General features: G+C 33.4%; 1 protein-coding gene and 1 pseudogene across 1 annotated transcript; one reads left to right on the top strand and one right to left on the bottom strand.

Annotated features, from left to right (window-relative positions):
- Positions 1-6,306: 6,306 nt before the first annotated feature.
- STN8 (Protein kinase superfamily protein) lies at positions 6,307-8,299 on the top strand. The gene is made up of 4 exons (XM_079019161.1): positions 6,307-6,969; positions 7,057-7,230; positions 7,312-7,716; positions 7,793-8,299. Exons 1-4 carry the CDS (start codon positions 6,388-6,390, stop codon positions 8,138-8,140), a joined length of 1,509 nt encoding a protein of 502 aa, XP_078875287.1. The 5' UTR covers positions 6,307-6,387; the 3' UTR covers positions 8,141-8,299.
- A 158-nt stretch (positions 8,300-8,457) lies between these two features.
- Positions 8,458-12,025, bottom strand: LOC145075645 (uncharacterized; annotated as a pseudogene).
- Positions 12,026-19,081: the final 7,056 nt, after the last annotated feature.

Raw genomic sequence — 19,081 nt, forward strand, 5'->3', positions numbered from 1 at the left:
CCTTGTGGTCCGGTACGATGTACTCAATTGATTAAGCCAAAACCAGTAAACATACTAGATTAACCCAAAAACAGTAAACATTCTTGATTTCTCGGAATACATGTTCAATTAATACAAAGACAATAAACATAATTGATTACCAAATGAAAGGAAAGATAGTTGATTTTGATTATCAAGTGACAATAAATAAAAACAGAATTACAAATAGTACCTGATTAAGCAAAAGTGTAAGACATAAAACAGGAAACAAAGTAACAAACTTAATCACTATCTCTAGTCAACCCTCTGCCTTTTTCCTCTCTCATTATCCATGCCTTCATCATCAAGATTCTCCCACACCATTTCCTCTAAACGAGCATTTGAACCTGCAATGTAATAACTTTCTGGCTTCATGTCCTATTTTTTGTTAGGGGTTGGATTTATAAGATTCTGAAAAATGGGATATAAGTCTAATGTTGGAGTGAATAAACACAAGTTTATCCGCTCTTTGGCCATTTAAACGAGTCTGCTTGATTCTATGGATATGAGAGTATGTGCTCCAATTCCTTTCCTTTGAAGAGCTACTAATTTGTTGAAAGAGTACTCTTTTTGCTACTTCCGCTAAAACCGAAGTTTTCGCTCCATGTCTCCCACCAATCAATCGTGTCCATATTCACAACATCGGCTTGCGTCCTGCACAAGGAATAAATTCCTTTTTAATGTGAAATATCGCAAATTCTTCTCTTAACTTCATTTCCTCTTCATCACTATCTGATTCTTTCAAACACTTTCATAACACCAAGTATAACTTCTTTTTCTTGGTTGGGAGGTCTTCTTTCCATGCCTCCTGGTGCCAACTTCTCAAGATAGTGTTTGTCATAAAATTTATGACTTAAAGCAAATCCTACACAATGAAGGGGGATAGTCATTTTCCCCACCTTGCGACAACAATATCTTTAACTTCAAGGAAATATGATGAGAATTTATTGTCCCTCATAGTCATAGTCTCTTTGATTTAACCCATCATATTGTTCACTCGTTTATATATTTCTCCTATTTTGGGACCTTCACCACCACAAAACTTTATCATGTAAAAGATGGGTTTTTAATCACCAAAACATGATTAATATCATCCTAAAAGTCATCATCATAATTGCTTTTAGAACATCTTAAGCTGCTCAAATCATCTATCGTTGAAGATCGAATCGAAAACCACAAAATTTAATTTATTTGTGACATTAAAAATAAAATTTTGCATCAATTATATCCGAGAGTTATGGATAAGATATTTGAATAAATTAGGTTTTCCTGATTTCGTGGATATAAAGAACACCCAAAACGGAGATCATACGAGAATTAGATAAGTGGCTTAAAGGATTAAGTCCTTAAAAGTAAGGTTGGTAAGACGTCGTGTACGTTGGGCGTACTTGGTTGTATGTTGGGCATACGCCGGAGGGAGCCCTGATCTGGATCATGAGTATACGTGGCATACATGTCGAGTATGTTGGGCGTACTCAGTCTGAGTTGACTTCTTGACCTGTTGACTTTGACTTTGTGTAACGACGAGAATTTCAAAGCAATTTTTCATTTTTTAAAACATAATATAATTCATAAAATAATCTCAAAACTCAATGTATCACATGTTATCTCGATAAACCAATCCCAGAATCTCAAAATACATAAATCTCCATAAGTGTGTACAGATCATGTCGGCGCCTTCCCGCGATCCTCGCTGGTACCTGAAATGTATATTACATAACACGGTAAGCATAAATGCTTAGTTAGTTCCCCAAAATACCACATACAACACATACGTCACTCGAGGCTATAACTTGGTATGACCATCTGGTCGATGTGTCTCAGCAGGACCCTCCAGTCCGATCTATATATCACATAACATACATGTATCCCAATGCACATAATCTCAAACATACACATACACATAAGACCCTCCGATCTGCATGCACATAGATACCACTCTAGATAATGTATAGTGAGAAGACTCACCTCGTATGAAGTCGAATAAACTCTCGTGCTCAATATCCCGACCTAGCCTCCTCCTATCAAAATAATAACATCTCTAATCAATACCCTCTTATGTTCTCATCTCTAAATAATGAGTAGAAGACCATTCTACCCCTCCCTAACCTCTCTTGAATCAGTTTGACCAAAACCCTAATGGTCAACTGAGGTCAACTCCCGTCAACGGTCCAACTTTGACCAGACTCATCGAGTGCACTTGGGTGACTCGGCGAGTCCATGCGTGTCCTCTGAATCCTCCTAAGGCCTCACTCGACTCGTCGAGTCAACCTTTCACTCGACAGGTTACCACTGGTCACGAATCGCGGGGCAACCTGACTCGACTCGTCGAGTACTCTTATGGACTCGGCGAGTTTCCTCCATGGCAACACTCAAATGACCCAATAATCACGTAAAGGTCCAATCTTTATGCTCATGCAACACTTATATGGCTCTATTTGATGAAATGGCTCCTAAAATGGCAACCTAGGTTCACAACTCCAATGGAACAATATAAAGCTGGAAGATTGGGACTCTCTGGACCTCCAGATCTAAATCCTATTCCACATTGGGACTTCATATGCTCCATATTCCACTAAAGAAAAAGGGTCAAGAAACCCTAGATTCATGTAATCTACACCATACAGAAGGAAAGGGTCGATTTGTTACCTTAAAGTGAAGCTTTATGCTTCAATGCCCCATAATATCAACCTCCTCTGTCCCCTCTTGTTGGAACTCCCTTCTTTGCAAAATCACACCAACAAGGCTCAAGATGGCTCCTCCTCTCACACTATACGCTCAAGCTCACTAGGGTTCTTTTCTCTGGAATGGTAGCCGCAACTGAGGGCTATAAGGACCCTTAAATAGGTCACAGGCCCAAAGATTTAGGGTTTCTATCCACAGCACGGACTCGTCGAGTCCATTCATTAAATCCAGTCAGCAGTCGCGATCCTACTCGACGAGCTTAAGCATCAACTCGTCGAGTCCCTCTTCTAAACTCAAAATAAATAATTGAAATATGATACTTGGAAATCCGAATGCTACACTTTGACCAAGGTTGACCAAGTTTGACTTAAGAGTATTTTGGGTATTTTGAGCTATAGTTGAGCATTGGTCTCTATATCTTGAATAGGTGACATGTAGAGATGGTATTTGGAACAGTTTATCGTTCAACTTTTCGTCGGACTGTAAGGTGAGTTTCCTCACTGTACTTGTGAGTCAAAGGCACCAAGGCGAGACCAATTGGATTGTTATCCTGTTATACCTTGTTTGATGATATATTGAGTATGGGGTAGGTCTATATGATTGTATGATAGTTGTTGATATGCATAGACTGGTAGATCTGTAGGACTACCTATGATTTCTGTCTGCATGATTATTTGTCTATTGAATATGTTTGTTATTTATTATATGTCGACATATTGTGTTAGGTTGAGACTTTAGTGCTATGTGTGTGTGAGTCAACAGACCGGGGGTATTCCAGTCTGATGACTGAGTGAACCCGTTGTATATTGGTATTCCAGTTCGATGACTGAGTGGACCTGTTGTGTATTGACATTCCATTCCGATGACTGATTGAGCTAGAGGTAATCCAACCCGATGGCTATGGACTCGTGGGTATTCCAGTCCGATGACTGATTGGACTCGACATGCTTGTTTGTATGTGAGATGCGTATAGTGTGGTGGTACCTTGGGGGAACTCACTAAGCGTTGATTTTTGAGATGTTACAGTGTGATTTGATACCTTCAGTCTGAGGTGAGTTTCTTTCACTTAGGGGTGAGCATAATAACAAAAAAACCGAACCAAAACCAAATTAACCGATATAACCGAACCATAATAACCGAACCATTTTAAAAACCGTTGGTTCGGTTTCTAATTTTTGTTAACCGATAACTAACGGTTCGGTTATGGTTTTATAGTTTAACCGAACCGCTAACTTAATCACATTGAATATATGGGTGGTTGACTTTTTCTTATCCAGATAACACATAATATGGATGTTTGGCTCTTTTATTTGATAGTTTTTGATTTAATCGCATTGAAAGTGTATGATTGTTAGACTTTATTTTAATATTAATATCAATTATCAATATATGCACTTATTAATGTCAATCTTTTTTAATGTTTTATATTTTTGTTGACTGTTTTTTATTTTGAATGTGACTATGTGTTATCTCACTCTAAGTATTAAAGGTACACATTTTATTCTATTACTATAAGTTAGGTTACAAACATTGACGTCAAGGACTTTTTGGTATTCTATTTTCAGTTTTTATGCCAATATACTTTCGCCATTTATATTATTTTGAACATTATGGTTAACCAATATTAACCATTAACCAAAATTGTTAACAGATAAAAAACCATTAACCATAACCAATATTAACCATACCCAATGGTTACCAAAATGCATTAACCAAATCATAATGGTTATGGTTCGGCTTTAATCAATAACCGAACCAAACCGCCCCATACACACCCCTACTTTCACTGTATCCGTGGGTCGAAGGCACCAATGTCGACCCACTAGTTTATGTTATAGTATGATGATTGTCTTCGTAACAACTGTCAGTTATGCATGTATTTGCCTGATGACTCCGTGATTCTTTTGTTATGATATTATGTGGTAGTGGTAGGTGTGAAATAGACCTGACATCCGATTGAAATAGACCAAAGGGGATTGCTGTAACATCCCATAATTTAAGGCCAAAAATTTCATTTTTAATTAAGTTATTATAAAACCAACGGTATAGAAACATTCATAATAACATCCCATGTCAAAACCAAAATGTCAATAATCAAAACATGTTATAATAAAACAATATCAGAGTGTAATCCCAAAGATTTCATATGCGGAAAACATAGTGTGATGCGTTGCGATCATGCCGGCTCCTTCCCTTTTGCAAAAGAAGTACCTGAAACCAAAACTGAATATCGTAAGCAGGAAGCTTAGTGAGTTCCCTCATCATACCACATACCATACAATAAACATACTGTCTAACATATTCGGGTACTGGACTACCCCTTTGGTCTCTTTCAACCGGTAACTGTCTAACATATCAGGGTGCTGGCCTACCCCTTCGGTCTCTTTCAACCGGTAAATTGTCTAGCATATCAAGGTGCTGGCCTACCCCTTCGGTCCTTTCAACTGGTACCTCGCCTAGCATATCAGGGTGCTGACCTACCCCTTCGGCCTTTTTGACCAATAAGTAAATACCCTTAAGCCATTCCCCAAGACTACCAGTCTCGCGCACCTGGTCCAACCACCAGATTCCTAAGAGATCAATATCGAGACTACCTGGCCTAGACTCCTTTGCGTCACATACTGATTATCCACATGATCCTGCAACTCAAGATCCAAACCCTCGACTCAACAGTCTCTACCAATGCCATCATGAATTCCCATAAGGAGTTTGAGTCGCACCTATGCGGAACTTTACTGTTTCTAAGGATGGTCTTTTTTTAATATATATATATATATATATATATATATATATATATATATATATATATATATATATATAAATTGTAAGATATATATGAAGTCTCGTATTAACTATTCAAAATAGTCATTATAGAAATAAGAGACTCCATATATTGAAACATAAGATACATAATAATGAACTATGTCACGGTGATTTAAGATACACTAATAATAACTATTAATTATTAATTTTTTATTGATGTTTTTCGATTCAAATTTATTTTATATTCGCATAAATATTTTTTTTAGAATGACAACATCTTATATCATTTGGTTAGAAGTTTTTTCATTTTTTTTATTGACAAACTTATATACTCCTAATTCTATTTATGTTTCAGATGAGATTTGAACTCTCGACTTCAAAGAAAAAACATCACCAAATAAGTCTTTTGGCAGAAGCCCTTTGGTAAACAATACTTAAAACACATAATTCTACTGAAGTATTTGTTAAAATTGTAACTTACAGAAATAACTAGTTTTGTCAGACGATAAAGGGTGATTTTTTTTTTCGGCTGACCTAAGGGGGTGTTTGGATTAGTTTTTTAGCTAATTTCTTATAGCTTATTTGTGGTGGGAATAAGCAATAAGCAATAAGAATGGGGATGGAAGCTTATTAAAATTAATTTATTTAGTTTAATAAGCTGGATTTTATTCAAACATTCAAATTAACTTATTGTAAGAATAAGCAATAAACCTTTTTTTTTTTTTTCTAAGAAAGGGGATGATGCTTTTGATTTGAAAAATGACCGAAGGCAAGAGCAACAAGTGGTGTTTACTCGGTCTCCACACATCTCCTGGCTAAAAGGATAAACCATCAGTTAGCCACGCGGCAAAAGTTCATCCTTTTGCTGACGCTACGAATTACAAAATCACCCAATAAACCTTTCAAGAAAACAATCCAACCATGGCTTCTGCTACCATGCTTTCTTCAACAAACCTTAAACTCTATTCCAACTTCATTTGCTTCTCCCCTTCCAAACCCACATTACCCAACACCATTTTCCCCTTCACAACTCATTTCAAGAGAAACCCATTAAAGCTCAACGCATCTTTCAATGAGATCTCCGATGATTTATTAGAAACCACACTTCATTTAGACCAGTTCCCGATCTTCAAATCCGGGTATGCTGAATTTCAGAGAGCTACCGAGGATCTACCTGAGAATGAAAAATGGGGTGTTTTGGTTTTCGCTGGTTTGGTTTGGATTTACTTAACTGCTAGGCCTGGTGTTCTGTTTGGCGCCATCGATACGTATCTTCTAGCTCCTGCACAGAAGGTGTTTGATAGTTTGTCTGGCAGAAGGAACTTGAAGCGTTCCGATTTCTTGATCGGAGATAAATTGGGAGAAGGGTCGTTTGGCGTTGTTTATTCCGGCGTCGTGGTTCCTAAGAATTTCACCGTAGAAGAAAGGGTCAGGAGCAGTGGGAGTAAGAGGAGGCAGCTCGAAAAGGATGAAAGGTTTAAAGAAAAAGTCATCCTAAAACAGGTGACAATTCCGACGTTTTTATCGAAGGAATTCATCACTTTTTTCCTACAAATTTTGATTCAAATTCGATTCTGTGTAATTCATCAGGTAAAAATCGGAGTCGCAGGTGCTATAGAATGTGGCGAATTTGAAGAATGGTTTAACTACAGATTATCAAGAGCAGCTCCGGAGACATGCGCAGAGTTTCTCGGGAGCTTTGTTTCAGACAAAACTTCTTCACAGTTCACAAAAGGAGAGAAATGGCTCGTATGGAAATTTGAGGTAAATCCCAATTCCGAATTCAGATAGCTTCAATTCATGCTGCGACGATTTAAGTTCATTGGAATTAAATTAATGAAACAGGGAGATCGAGACCTTGCTGATTACATGAAAGATCGAATTTTCCCTCTAAATCTGGAATCGCTCATGTTTGGTCGCGTCTTACAAGGACTTGAATCCATAGAACGAAACGCATTGATAATCAAACAGATAATGAGGCAGATAATTTCATCATTGAAGAAAATACACGACACTGGGATTGTTCATCGCGATGTAAAACCAGCGAATTTAGTCGTAACCAAAAAGGGACAAATCAAACTTATAGATTTTGGCGCAGCAACAGATTTAAGAATCGGGAAAAACTATGTACCCAATCGAGGTCTTCTAGATCCAGATTACTGCCCACCAGAGCTCTACGTTTTACCAGAAGAAACACCATCGCCACCTCCAGAACCAGTCGCAGCTCTTCTTTCCCCAATTCTATGGCAGGTCTGTGATTATCAATTCAAACATTTGATCTTTCTGAAGCTTTTATGAATGAAATTTAGGGTTCGTTGTGTTGCAGCTAAACAGTCCGGATTTGTTTGATATGTACTCTGCGGGGATTGTGTTGATGCAAATGGCGATACCAAGTTTGAGGTCTAGTGCAGGATTGAAGAACTTCAACCTTGAATTGAAAGCTGTGAATTATGATTTGAAATTGTGGAGGGAAAAGACACGAACTAGACCTGATATAAGTGTTCTTGATCTTGATAATGGAAGAGGGTGGGATTTGGTTACGAAGCTTATCTCTGAAAGAGGGTCATTGCGTAGAGGTCGTTTATCAGCTTCTGATGCACTCAGGCATCCCTATTTCTTGTTGGGTGGTGATCAAGCTGCTTCTGTGCTTTCCAAGCTCAGTTTATCAAAGTAGAAAACTCAAATTGGTTCCTTGGTTTTCAATCCAAAAAGAGATAGATATTCTTCTCTTACACTTTGATTTTCTGGTAAATTTCTTTGCTTGCGTAAAGCTTCCATGAGTATAATTCATAGCAAGAAGCAAGATGAATGAATATGTAGGCTTCTTTCTCTATTTTATGATACAACCATATATAAGTCAAAAGTCAAAACACTCCCAAAAAATCCATTATCAAATTAATGAAATGAAATAATACTTTTAAAAATATATATATTAGAGATTTTATAAATCCGTTATTTGTTACATTTTTATTGTCGAGATGTTTACTTGAACTAAGAGCCAGCTTTCCTACGGCCAACTCGTGCAACAAAACCAGTCTTGATGGGGTGACTGACCTCCCAGAACCACACTGTAAACCAAATTCAAACAATATAATTATCAATTAACAAATAAAATAAAAAATGTGTTTTTCTATTGTTTTTTAGTTGTTATTTACTTATTTAATTAGTTACCTGTTCACATCTTAAGAAGAAGAGACGATTCTCCTTTGAAAGAATTGTATCCGGGCTTCTGCAGCCATTGCATATCACATATTTGTCTGCAATCACAATCATTATAACGTTTATAATAATATTTATAATGACATTGATAATATGTTTGGAATGGAAATAATTTATAACAAAGAGCAAGAGTTACTTATTGCATATCACTACCAATCTTTGTTAACCGGTAAGGGAACCACTTGTTCCCATTTCAGCTAGAAGGAAAGTCATCACATGATCCAGCTGTCTATGCATTCTGGGAAATAAATAAAATGAACCGTAAGACCCTATTTGTTACACATGACTGGACATAATCGAACTGAACAAAAAATGTAGCATTGAATTTAGCATGTATTGGAATGAGATTGAACCGATAACAACTGTCCCACCAAACAAAAAGTGAAATTTGGTGAGACTGTCATTGTCACAGTAATCATCCAAGAATAGTCTTACAAAGTTTGTCCAGTATTGTATACTAAAATAGTAAATGTAAAGAAAAATACTAAAAATGAAGACATGCATACGTTCGACATAAATCCATAAAGTTAACAGATACTGTCTTTTCTGTGCCTTCTCGAAGAACTTGTGGGTGTCTTATCACAATCCTTCGTCTATCTCTAGCGAGTTCAGAGTTGTTCTCTCGCAAAATATGAAAAACTCTACTTAAAAGCTACATATATACACAGTTTAACGAATATATTATACACCTCATATAAATAATCCTGGTCGGTTCCTTCCCATGGATATTTTTGTCGCGAGCACTGTTTTGAAAACGGGACCGGACCGGCCGGTTGAACCGATTTAACCAAGAACCGGCTTTGATACCGGTTTTTTAAGGCCTTAAAACCACTTGTAAACCAAACAGGAAAAAACCGATGGCTAAACCAAAAACCAGTTAAAACCAGTGTGATCGAACAGGAAAAAACCGATGGTTTTAGAAAAATATATATAAAATTTGTACCGAGCGAAAACCAAAGGGAGGGTCCCATTTTTATTAGAGAAGTCCACTCTTTGTTTTCGAGCATTCTTAGTACCCGACTCTATTATATAGAACTCTAAAAGCTCCCAGTTCAGTTTTTTTGGCCATGTGGGACGTGGAGCAAACTAAATAAAGATAAAACAATTATAATGGATTCTCTTTATTCCTCTCTACACGTAGTTTTTTCTTTTTTCTTTTTATTTTTCTATTATCTTTATAACAAACATTTAAGAAAGAATCATATAAATTATTAGAACACAAAACTTAAAATGTGTTGTTTTATTAAATTGTAACACACACACGTGTGTGTGTGTGTGTGTGTATATATATATATATATATATATATATATATATATCCGGTTTTTGGGACCGGTTCGACGTCCGGTCCGGTTTTCAAAACATTGGTCGCGAGTTGTTTGCATCTTCTTCATCCTCACCACCATGCCCTATCTATATCTATATCTATATCTATATTTATATTTATATCTATATATCTTATAAAGCTAACATTTTTCTTTAAACCTCATGCATTTGAAACTTCCATGTATTTTTTCTTTCACCAAATTCATTTGAAACTCTCATGACTTTTCAATTTCTTTATAATAATAATTATAAGTTGGTTAATAAGTTTAAATAAATATCAAACCTAAAGTGTAATCATATATAAACTAAATTTCATTATTCAAATAATATATTTACTTCTACTTATAAAGTTATGTTTTTAACTTGTAGCATATTATACTTAATTTATTAGTTTTAATATATTGTTCGATGTAAACGATTATAATTAAAAAAAAAAACAATTTTAGAACAATTTGTATAAAACGGTTAAGTTATTAATTTAAATATAACATTACAGGGTCAACTTAAATATAAATTTTAGTTTACCTTAAACAACCCAAAAAATATTTTATAAATAGTTAAAAGTGATAAATTGTAGTGTTTTTCTAATAATGATTATAAATTGGTTAAGGTTAAATAAATGTCAAACCTAAAGTAAATTCATAAATAAACTAAATTTCAATTTTAAAATAATATATTTACTTCTACTTATAAAGTTATGTCTTTCACTTTTAACATATTATATTTAATTCATTAGATTTAAAATGGTGTTGTATCTAAACCATTATCAGTTTAAAACTACAACTTTTGAATAGTTTACACAAAATACTTAAATTGTTAATTTAAATATAACATTACAGTGTCAACTTAAATATAAATTTCAGTTCCACTTAAAAAAAACCAAAAAATATTTTATAAATATTTAAAAGTGATAAATGCAAAAACTAAATTGTAATCTCAATTTAACTAAAATATTTCCTAAAGATATTTTTATAATCATTAAAAGTTTTCAAATTAGTAGCTTAAAATAACTTATAATAAAAATAGTTAAAATAATTATATATAAATGATTATATTGTTACCTTTAAAATCCAAAAACAATGTTTGATGTTTTACATAATTATAATGATAGACATTAAAACATTAAGCAAATAAAATTTAAAAGCTTTATGAACAATAACAACAACTATAAATAACATTAAACCATATATTATATTTAATTTTATTTATGTGTAATTCGCGGGTATAAGTCATTCAAACGATTGAGATAATGCAGTTATAATAAATGTATATATTATCATATGATTCAAAATAATCAATATATTATATTAATTTAGTATATGAATTATTATATCAAATTTAGCAACAACATTATTGTTATATTTTAAAAAAACATATATTTGTAAATAATTCAACTATATAGGTGTTTCTGCGCAACGTGCAGGCACTCGCCTAGTGTACAACATACAAGGGTGTTGTTTCTGTTTAACTTTATGGAGACATTATTTAATCTTGTAAGGTGTATATGTGTTTCTTTTTCATTTAATACAGAAAGAACAAATTAATAGAGAATGTAAAGTGAGCCTTAACTGTTTAAAAATTTTCTTCCATTTGTTTTTATCTTAACATTTTTCTATATTTTTAAACATCATTTATACAACATAAAAAAATGTTTAAGAGAAATTATGCACCTGTAAGCACACTTCCATCGTTTGTCAAATCGCTTCCCACCTATGAAAACATGAATCAACAATTTATGGGAAACATTTTTTTTTTGCATTTGGGTTATACCGTCCCTTTTAAAGACATAAGTTGATATGTAAATCAGGTATACAAATGTAGACTAAGTGGCTAACATAAAAAATATGAGTTAAAAACTTACTCGTTTTTTTTTCTTATTTTTCATACCCACAAATGCATTTTCTACTCCATCAGCAACTGCAATAAACCAAATATCATCTCTTAAACATGAAAAATAAAAGTTTGTTTTATGGTAAGGCCGGACGGAATGGAGATGCGGGGAGGGTTACGGGACATTTCCCGCATGCGGGAACACCGTACCGTGGGCGCGGGATGTGAAGCGCGAGAAAGGGGTGGGGGTGGGGATGTCGCGTTCTCACTCCTCGCCTCATTGGTCCGTTGTTTTTTTTATTTTTTCTTTTCTTTTTTTGATTCAAACGGCTATATAGCCATTAATATATATATATATATATATATATATATATATATATATATATATATATATATATATGGTTAGGTTAAATTGAGAACACTTTTTTATGTGACAACATTATGACTAATTTTAGCCATTAGATTTGTTGTATTTAAGGGTCAAGATTAAGTATTCCTAATTTATATGTATTCTAACGTGTTTTGTTAATAAAAGGTAATATTCAACAATGGTTTTGTAGCTCGTTAATGAGATATATGTAACATCCTATATTCATAAAAAAGGTAATACTATCAAATTGCCAACTGTTCCCGATAAATCCTTGCGGAAAAATCTACCCAAATCGATTCCATTTGGGTGAATCGATCTTCACAAAATCTTCAAAAAAAACTGTCAAGATATTAGGTTAATCGTTTTATCTTATAAAACTCAAGTGATATGAGGTGGACGAGAGCACAGAGCTTGAGAAAAAGTCCAAGAATAATGGAAGCGGGTTTTCAATCAAATTTTACTAATACGGCTAACAATGCTATAGATCTTAAAGAAGAAGAAGTCTTGTACATTGAATCAGGTAAGATAAAGATTAATTTTTTAGTTTTTGATCTACGATCGGAATTAGGGTTTTTGTTTTAGGGTTTTCTGAGGAATTAGGATGTTTTGGTTGTTAATTTGTCGGTAAATTAGAAGTTTTTTTGTGTAACAAGTAGTTGGTACTGAATGTATTTTGTGTTGTGAAAGTAGGTTTACTTTTCTGGAAATTTTATTTTGTTGTTTTGTGATATGAGCTAAGGTTCTGTTTTGTTTGAATGCATATTTTAATGTGAATCAAGAGTATGTGATAGAGTGTTTGATTAAACTGTGAACGTTAGTGTGATTTAAGTTTGAAAAAAAGAGTACATAAAACCTTAAATGGTATACGTTAACTCTAAATTGCTTCAAATTTATAAATTATGTTACATGATTAAGATTGAAATCTGTATTCCTGTTAGGTGCATACCTCTGTATTGGAAAATAAAAATTGTAATAATATAGATGCGTTTATGTAATTGTTATGTAGGATTTAGTAATATGTGTTGTTTAATGATGGTAATACTCAATTTGCGGAGTTATGTTGATGCTTTAATGAATGTGTATTCATGGTCGAATGTGTGTAATCATGCAAAAAAATTCAACATTAAATCAATGTAGAAGCGTATGGTATTACTTCTAGGGCCATAGTTTGATATTGTAAATTAATAAGTTAAGCAATGTTTATGTGTGTATGAATGGGTGCAGGAGTAGTGGTGAATATGATATTTGTTGTTTTTTCTGGTGACTTAATGAATGTGGAAGTGAATGAGAAATTTGTAATGAATCTGTATTCATTTGTGAATATGTGAGTAAGTGATTGTATAGTGTGTTATGATTACATGAATTCATGGATAAATTGGGTGTATACAAATTGTATTGATTAATTTGTCATGAATATGTATTCATTTTTGAATATGTGAGTAAGTTAATGTTTATTCTGTTATGATTACAATAATTCATGGATAAATTTGTTCATAAAATTTGTAAAATGTAAGAATAATTAAGTGATTGTCTAGTGTGTTATGATTACATGAATTCATGGATAAATTGGGTGTATACAAATTGTGTTGATTAATTTGTTATGAATGTATATTCATTTCTGAATATATGAGTAAGTTAATGTTTATTCTGTTATGATTAAAATAATTCATGGATAAATCTGTTCATAAATTTTGTAAAATGTAAGAATGATTATTTTCATAACAATGTACATGGTCATCTAGCGTACATGTAGTTGAAGAAAAGAATTCTATGATGAATGCATGGAAGAAAGGGGTAGCTAGTAGGGGACGAAAACTAGAATTACCCAAAAAGACAAACAATGGAAAGTCATATAAGAATGACACAAGTGATGATGATTTTGTTGAGAGGAAAAATAAGATGGATTCTGGAAAGAATGAAAAGGAAAAGGGTTGACAAGAGTGTTAAGGATAAAAAGGTTAAGGTGAAAGGGAAAAAAAGTAATTGGATCTCAAGAAAAATGTAAAGAATGGAAGGTAGGAACTGAATTTCAAAGGTTGAGTACTCGTATGTCTCCGAATTCATTGTATCTAGCCATTAAAAGTTTGTCAAAAAATCAGAGAGAAATGGTACGCAATATGGGCTTTGGATCTTTTCTGGGAATGAAGATTGATACACTACCTGGAAAGCTAGCATATTTTGTTGTAGATAGCTTCTCAACAAGTTCTTTCTCCATAAGGGTTAAAAGTGGTGAAGTGGCCATAACAAACGAGACAGTGGAAGCTATGTTTGGACTTCCGAATAAGGGTTTGGATTTTAACACACTGGATGAATGTGATGAGAATGTTCATTTGCTTGAAGCTTGGAAAGGACAATATGGGAAGGGAAATTATTATAATGAGAACTATTTGAAAAATATAAGGAAAACAAATGTTGTGGATGAGATGTTTCAGCTGAATTTTTTGACGTTATTCATTAACACTTTTGTTGAAACAGAGACAATGGGGTCTTGTAGAATTAATTTTATTGAGAAGTTAATTCAATGCAAAGATGTGTCAAGGGTTAACTGGTGTGAGTACATAGTAAACTGTTTAGAAAAAAGCAAGAATAAATGGAGGCCAAACGACAAAAATTGCTACTTCACAGGACCTGATGCGTTTCTAATGGTATGATATTCAACATTAATTTAATCTGTTAAATTATATTATCATTAAAATTTAATTTTAATGAAAAAATTATTGAATATAATTGTGCAGATGGCGTATGCATACAGAGTGATCTGTGAAGATGTAAATTTGCAAAGGCTTAGGCCCTTCATCACATAAATTGATGCAGAGCACCTAAGAGTTTTAGAAGAATATGAAGTAAGCATGGGTGTATTTGGAAATCTAAGTTTAAGGGAAATGTAGATGGTGTGTTTTATAATGAGATGATGAATCAAGATCATTCAAAAGATAGATCAGTTAAGGTAAATAGATTTTATAATAAATATAATAGTAATAGTATTTATTTTATGTTAGTGATTGTTAATTGTATAGTACTAAAAAATATTAGAGTGTTCAAGTAACATTTCATTGATTTTTATTGTAGGAGAGTTGTGGGATTATTGAAAGTATGGTAGGAAGGTTGGTTGAGCAGAAAAAAGTTGTAGAGGAAAGTAGTTTGATGAGTATGGAAATGCATCCGAATAATGATAAGATGAAGGCAGTGATTAAGAAGGTTGTTGACATATTTAACGGGACAACACTAAAAGCTTTAATTGTTGATGGGAATAAAGATAGAATGGGGTTTGATGGTACGAGTGTGAATGCAACAGAAGGAGAAAAATCAGCCGAGGATATGAACCTAATGATTACCAATTTGACCAACAAGATGGGGAAGGATTTACTTAGTGGACCAAAAGTTTATTCTGATTCGAATGTGGATGCTTCAAATCAGGGAATGGAAGGAATGTCCCCAACAATTGTGAAGCCAACTGGTATGTGCAATGATAAGGTTCTGTTTGAGCATCAGGGTGGTTCACATCAACAGAATATAGGAATTGGAGTTGTAATGTACAATGGGAATTCTAGTTTTTATTCTCCTTGTATATTAACACCTGGTTGGATAAAGCAAGCTGATGAAATAGAAAGAAACAACTCTAAAAAGAGTATGATGTTTAATAATGATTGTCCATCGTTTGAAGCTAGACTGAATGAATGTGCAGATGAGATGAAAACTTCGAAAGGGAATGAAGGTAATGATGATGCAATTGTTGAACAGGATCGTCCTAAAAGGACAAAGAGAAATGTTGAAGCTGTAGTAGGGATTAAAATGAGAGAAAAAAGAGAAATGAAGCATGGACCTACATTGAAGTCACCTTTTGTAAAAAGAGTTGTGAACTTGAAAGATTCAATTGAGCAAAAAGAAATTCTGGTTGCACAAGCTATTATTGGATTAGGAATGGATAAAAGGTGTAGTTGAATACTTTTTTATTTGTTTTTTTATGATTAATGTTGTGTAAAATATATGATGTATACAACCGTGACAAATGCAGGGAGCTCGTATGGGAATCAAAAGAAGGGTTTGGAATGCATATAGAATATGCCAGAACTATTGCAGCAAAAGTGAATATTCATTCAAATGTAATAGACTGTTGGAGTGTTCTACTAAACAAATTGGAAGAGTAAGGCAGAGTCGCCATATTCTAGACTTTTTTTTACAACAGGCACACTGGTATGGTTTATTTTATAAAATATAATAATAGTTTTTAAAAAAATTTATGTTACTTATTGTGTTGTTTAAATGTAATGTCCAACGTGAATCAATGTATGATGAAAGGGTGAACGGAGATGTAAGATACAAGGAGTTTGAAGTTATGGTCTCCTCATCAATTGAAGATCTTACAACTGATTCTGAGCTAAAAAATGTGGATTTGGTAATAAAAATATTTTTATTAAAATTTTAATATTACATTTATTTGTTTTTGTTATTAAATGTTATATTTTGATTAAAATGTTGTAGGTTTTCTTCCCCATTGTTGATGGGAATTACTACCTAATATGTTTTAACCTTACAAGTTTTTCAATTTTGATAATTGATCAAAGGAGATTGGTGGGAACAGTTGAGTCCGTCTATGGGAACATACCCCGTGTGCTGGTAAATATGAAAATAAGATCATTAATCATAATATATGTTTGTGATTATGTAAATGGTTAATACAATTTCTGTTACATAATTAATGAGTGTCATTAATGATATGGTAACAGCAAAAAAATTTCTTCCATTTTCTAAATGATGTATGTAAGAAGAAGGTGAAGACTCTGATGACAAGGAACGTGATGGTGTTGAAAATGAAGTGTCAAGCATACAACCTTTCAGATGATGGTGGAATCTGTCACACCCCAAAATCGGAATAGTGGAAACGTTCGGGGGTGGAGGACGTTGTGTTTAGTATCACAAGACATGCATCATAGTAAGCAAAGTAATGAACAACCATTTCATTAGAAAGAAAGTGTTTACAAAGTATGTGTTCACAAAACATAGAATACATAAGCAAATAACAAAACAAGACTTGAAGCTATTATGCTCCATCTTCTGAATTCCCAGTGCGAGTACCTGTCTACTAGTCTCCTGAGAATACAGGTTATTTTGAAAGAGTTGATCACCAATTAAGCTGGTGATTTCATAAGATTTTAGTTATGTAAGTATGTTGTAGAAAGTTGTAGTAAAATGTAGTTGAAAAATGTAGTAAGTTGTAAGTTCTGTTTAGAAAAGTTCGCCTATTCCTCTAGAAAATCCTATATTTCCTATTTTGATGAAAGATATGTAAAAATGATTCAACAATCCTTTCTATGAGTACTAAATGGATACAAGTTATATAAAACTCAGAGTAAACAAACAATCGATTGTGCGTATCTTCCCTAAGCCCACAACTAAACAAGGAACATGAAGTAAGGCGGAAAGCACACATCCCATTGTTTGTTAGATAATTGTGGTATATAACCCTGGCGTATTCACTTGTTACTCATGGAGTTAATTGTAATAGTTCCTTTATATTTAATAAAAATATTCTTTAAGAAAACCCTTATTTCTTATAATAAAATGGTGACCACAGTGATTACTTCTATAATCACTTAGTTTATACTGACTATATATAATCTAATCTCGAATAGATAGTTAATTGTATGAATCTGCCCTAAGTCCACAACCAAACAAGGAACATGAAGCAAGGCGAAAAACACACATCCAACTACCTGTTGGGTATTAATGATATATAACCATGATGTATAAACTAAAGTATTATAGAGTTAATCACCTAAGGTCCTTTAAGTTTATACTGGTTTAATAAAATGGATTAAACCCTTTACTGGTAAGTTTCTAGTTTTGTACACCAAATGTTCTATTTGAAAAGTATGTTTTGTACTAGAAAACCGTGCATTGACTTTGTGTCCTATGACCTGACCCGTACCTGGTACCCCTTATGATGAATTAATGTATACGGAACATATATATAACTAAGATTATATGGATAATAGGCTGGGTGGATCCGCTTTAAGCCCACAGCCAAACAAGGAGCAGGAAATGAAGCGAAAAGCACACATCCTATTACCTATCGGATCCTATTAATATATATCCCTTGATTTATACAGTAAGGAATCATAAGGTTAGCATTATGGTCCCTTTCTACTGAATGTACTAGACTCGACTGTTCTGTGTTGTCGTTTGTAAAAATGTAAGTTTTCCCTAGTTTATAACTATCTTAACTCGAAAATAGTTTGCATTAACTTTCAAGTGGTACTGTCATAATATGAAAGTAATGGGAAAGTGTAAGTACACAGTTGTCTTTTAAACTGACATCCTGACGTACTGATTACCTTAAAACATGTATGTTTTATAAAGGTCATAATGTGAAGGCTAGTACCCCTACTATACGCTCTCCCTGTCAAGAGATTAAGGGAACCAAACGGGACTTTTTAGCAAACCAGTTGCTACGTCGTGTAATTCACATTAAAGTTATATGATCATGTATACCCAATTTAACTATCACCTTTTGTTTAGAACAATGAGTTCGTGATTCATTGGTATAATTAGATCCTGTAGTAGTTCCATGCTATAGCAACTTAATATGTTCGTTCTGTTTCTCATATAGTATGTTCGTTCTGTTATCGTGTATTGTATCTAGTATGAACTGAATCTCTAAACTATACCTATTATAGTTTACTAATGTTTTACTTGGGCTGTTATTGAAAAGACTCATTTATCTACTAAGTTATGCTTGTACTTTAAAAACGGAGTTTTGTTAAACTATGAAGTAACATAACTTTAAAAGAGTTTTTGAAATGTTTTGATTACTTATAAACGACATAAGCAATCTTTTGAAAGATGTATATATAACAAACATTTACACAATT

Source organism: Lactuca serriola, chromosome 9 (genome assembly GCF_051521515.1).
Source record: "Lactuca serriola cultivar US96UC23 chromosome 9, Lser_US96UC23_V15, whole genome shotgun sequence".
NCBI classification, from domain to species: Eukaryota; Viridiplantae; Streptophyta; class Magnoliopsida; order Asterales; family Asteraceae; genus Lactuca; species Lactuca serriola.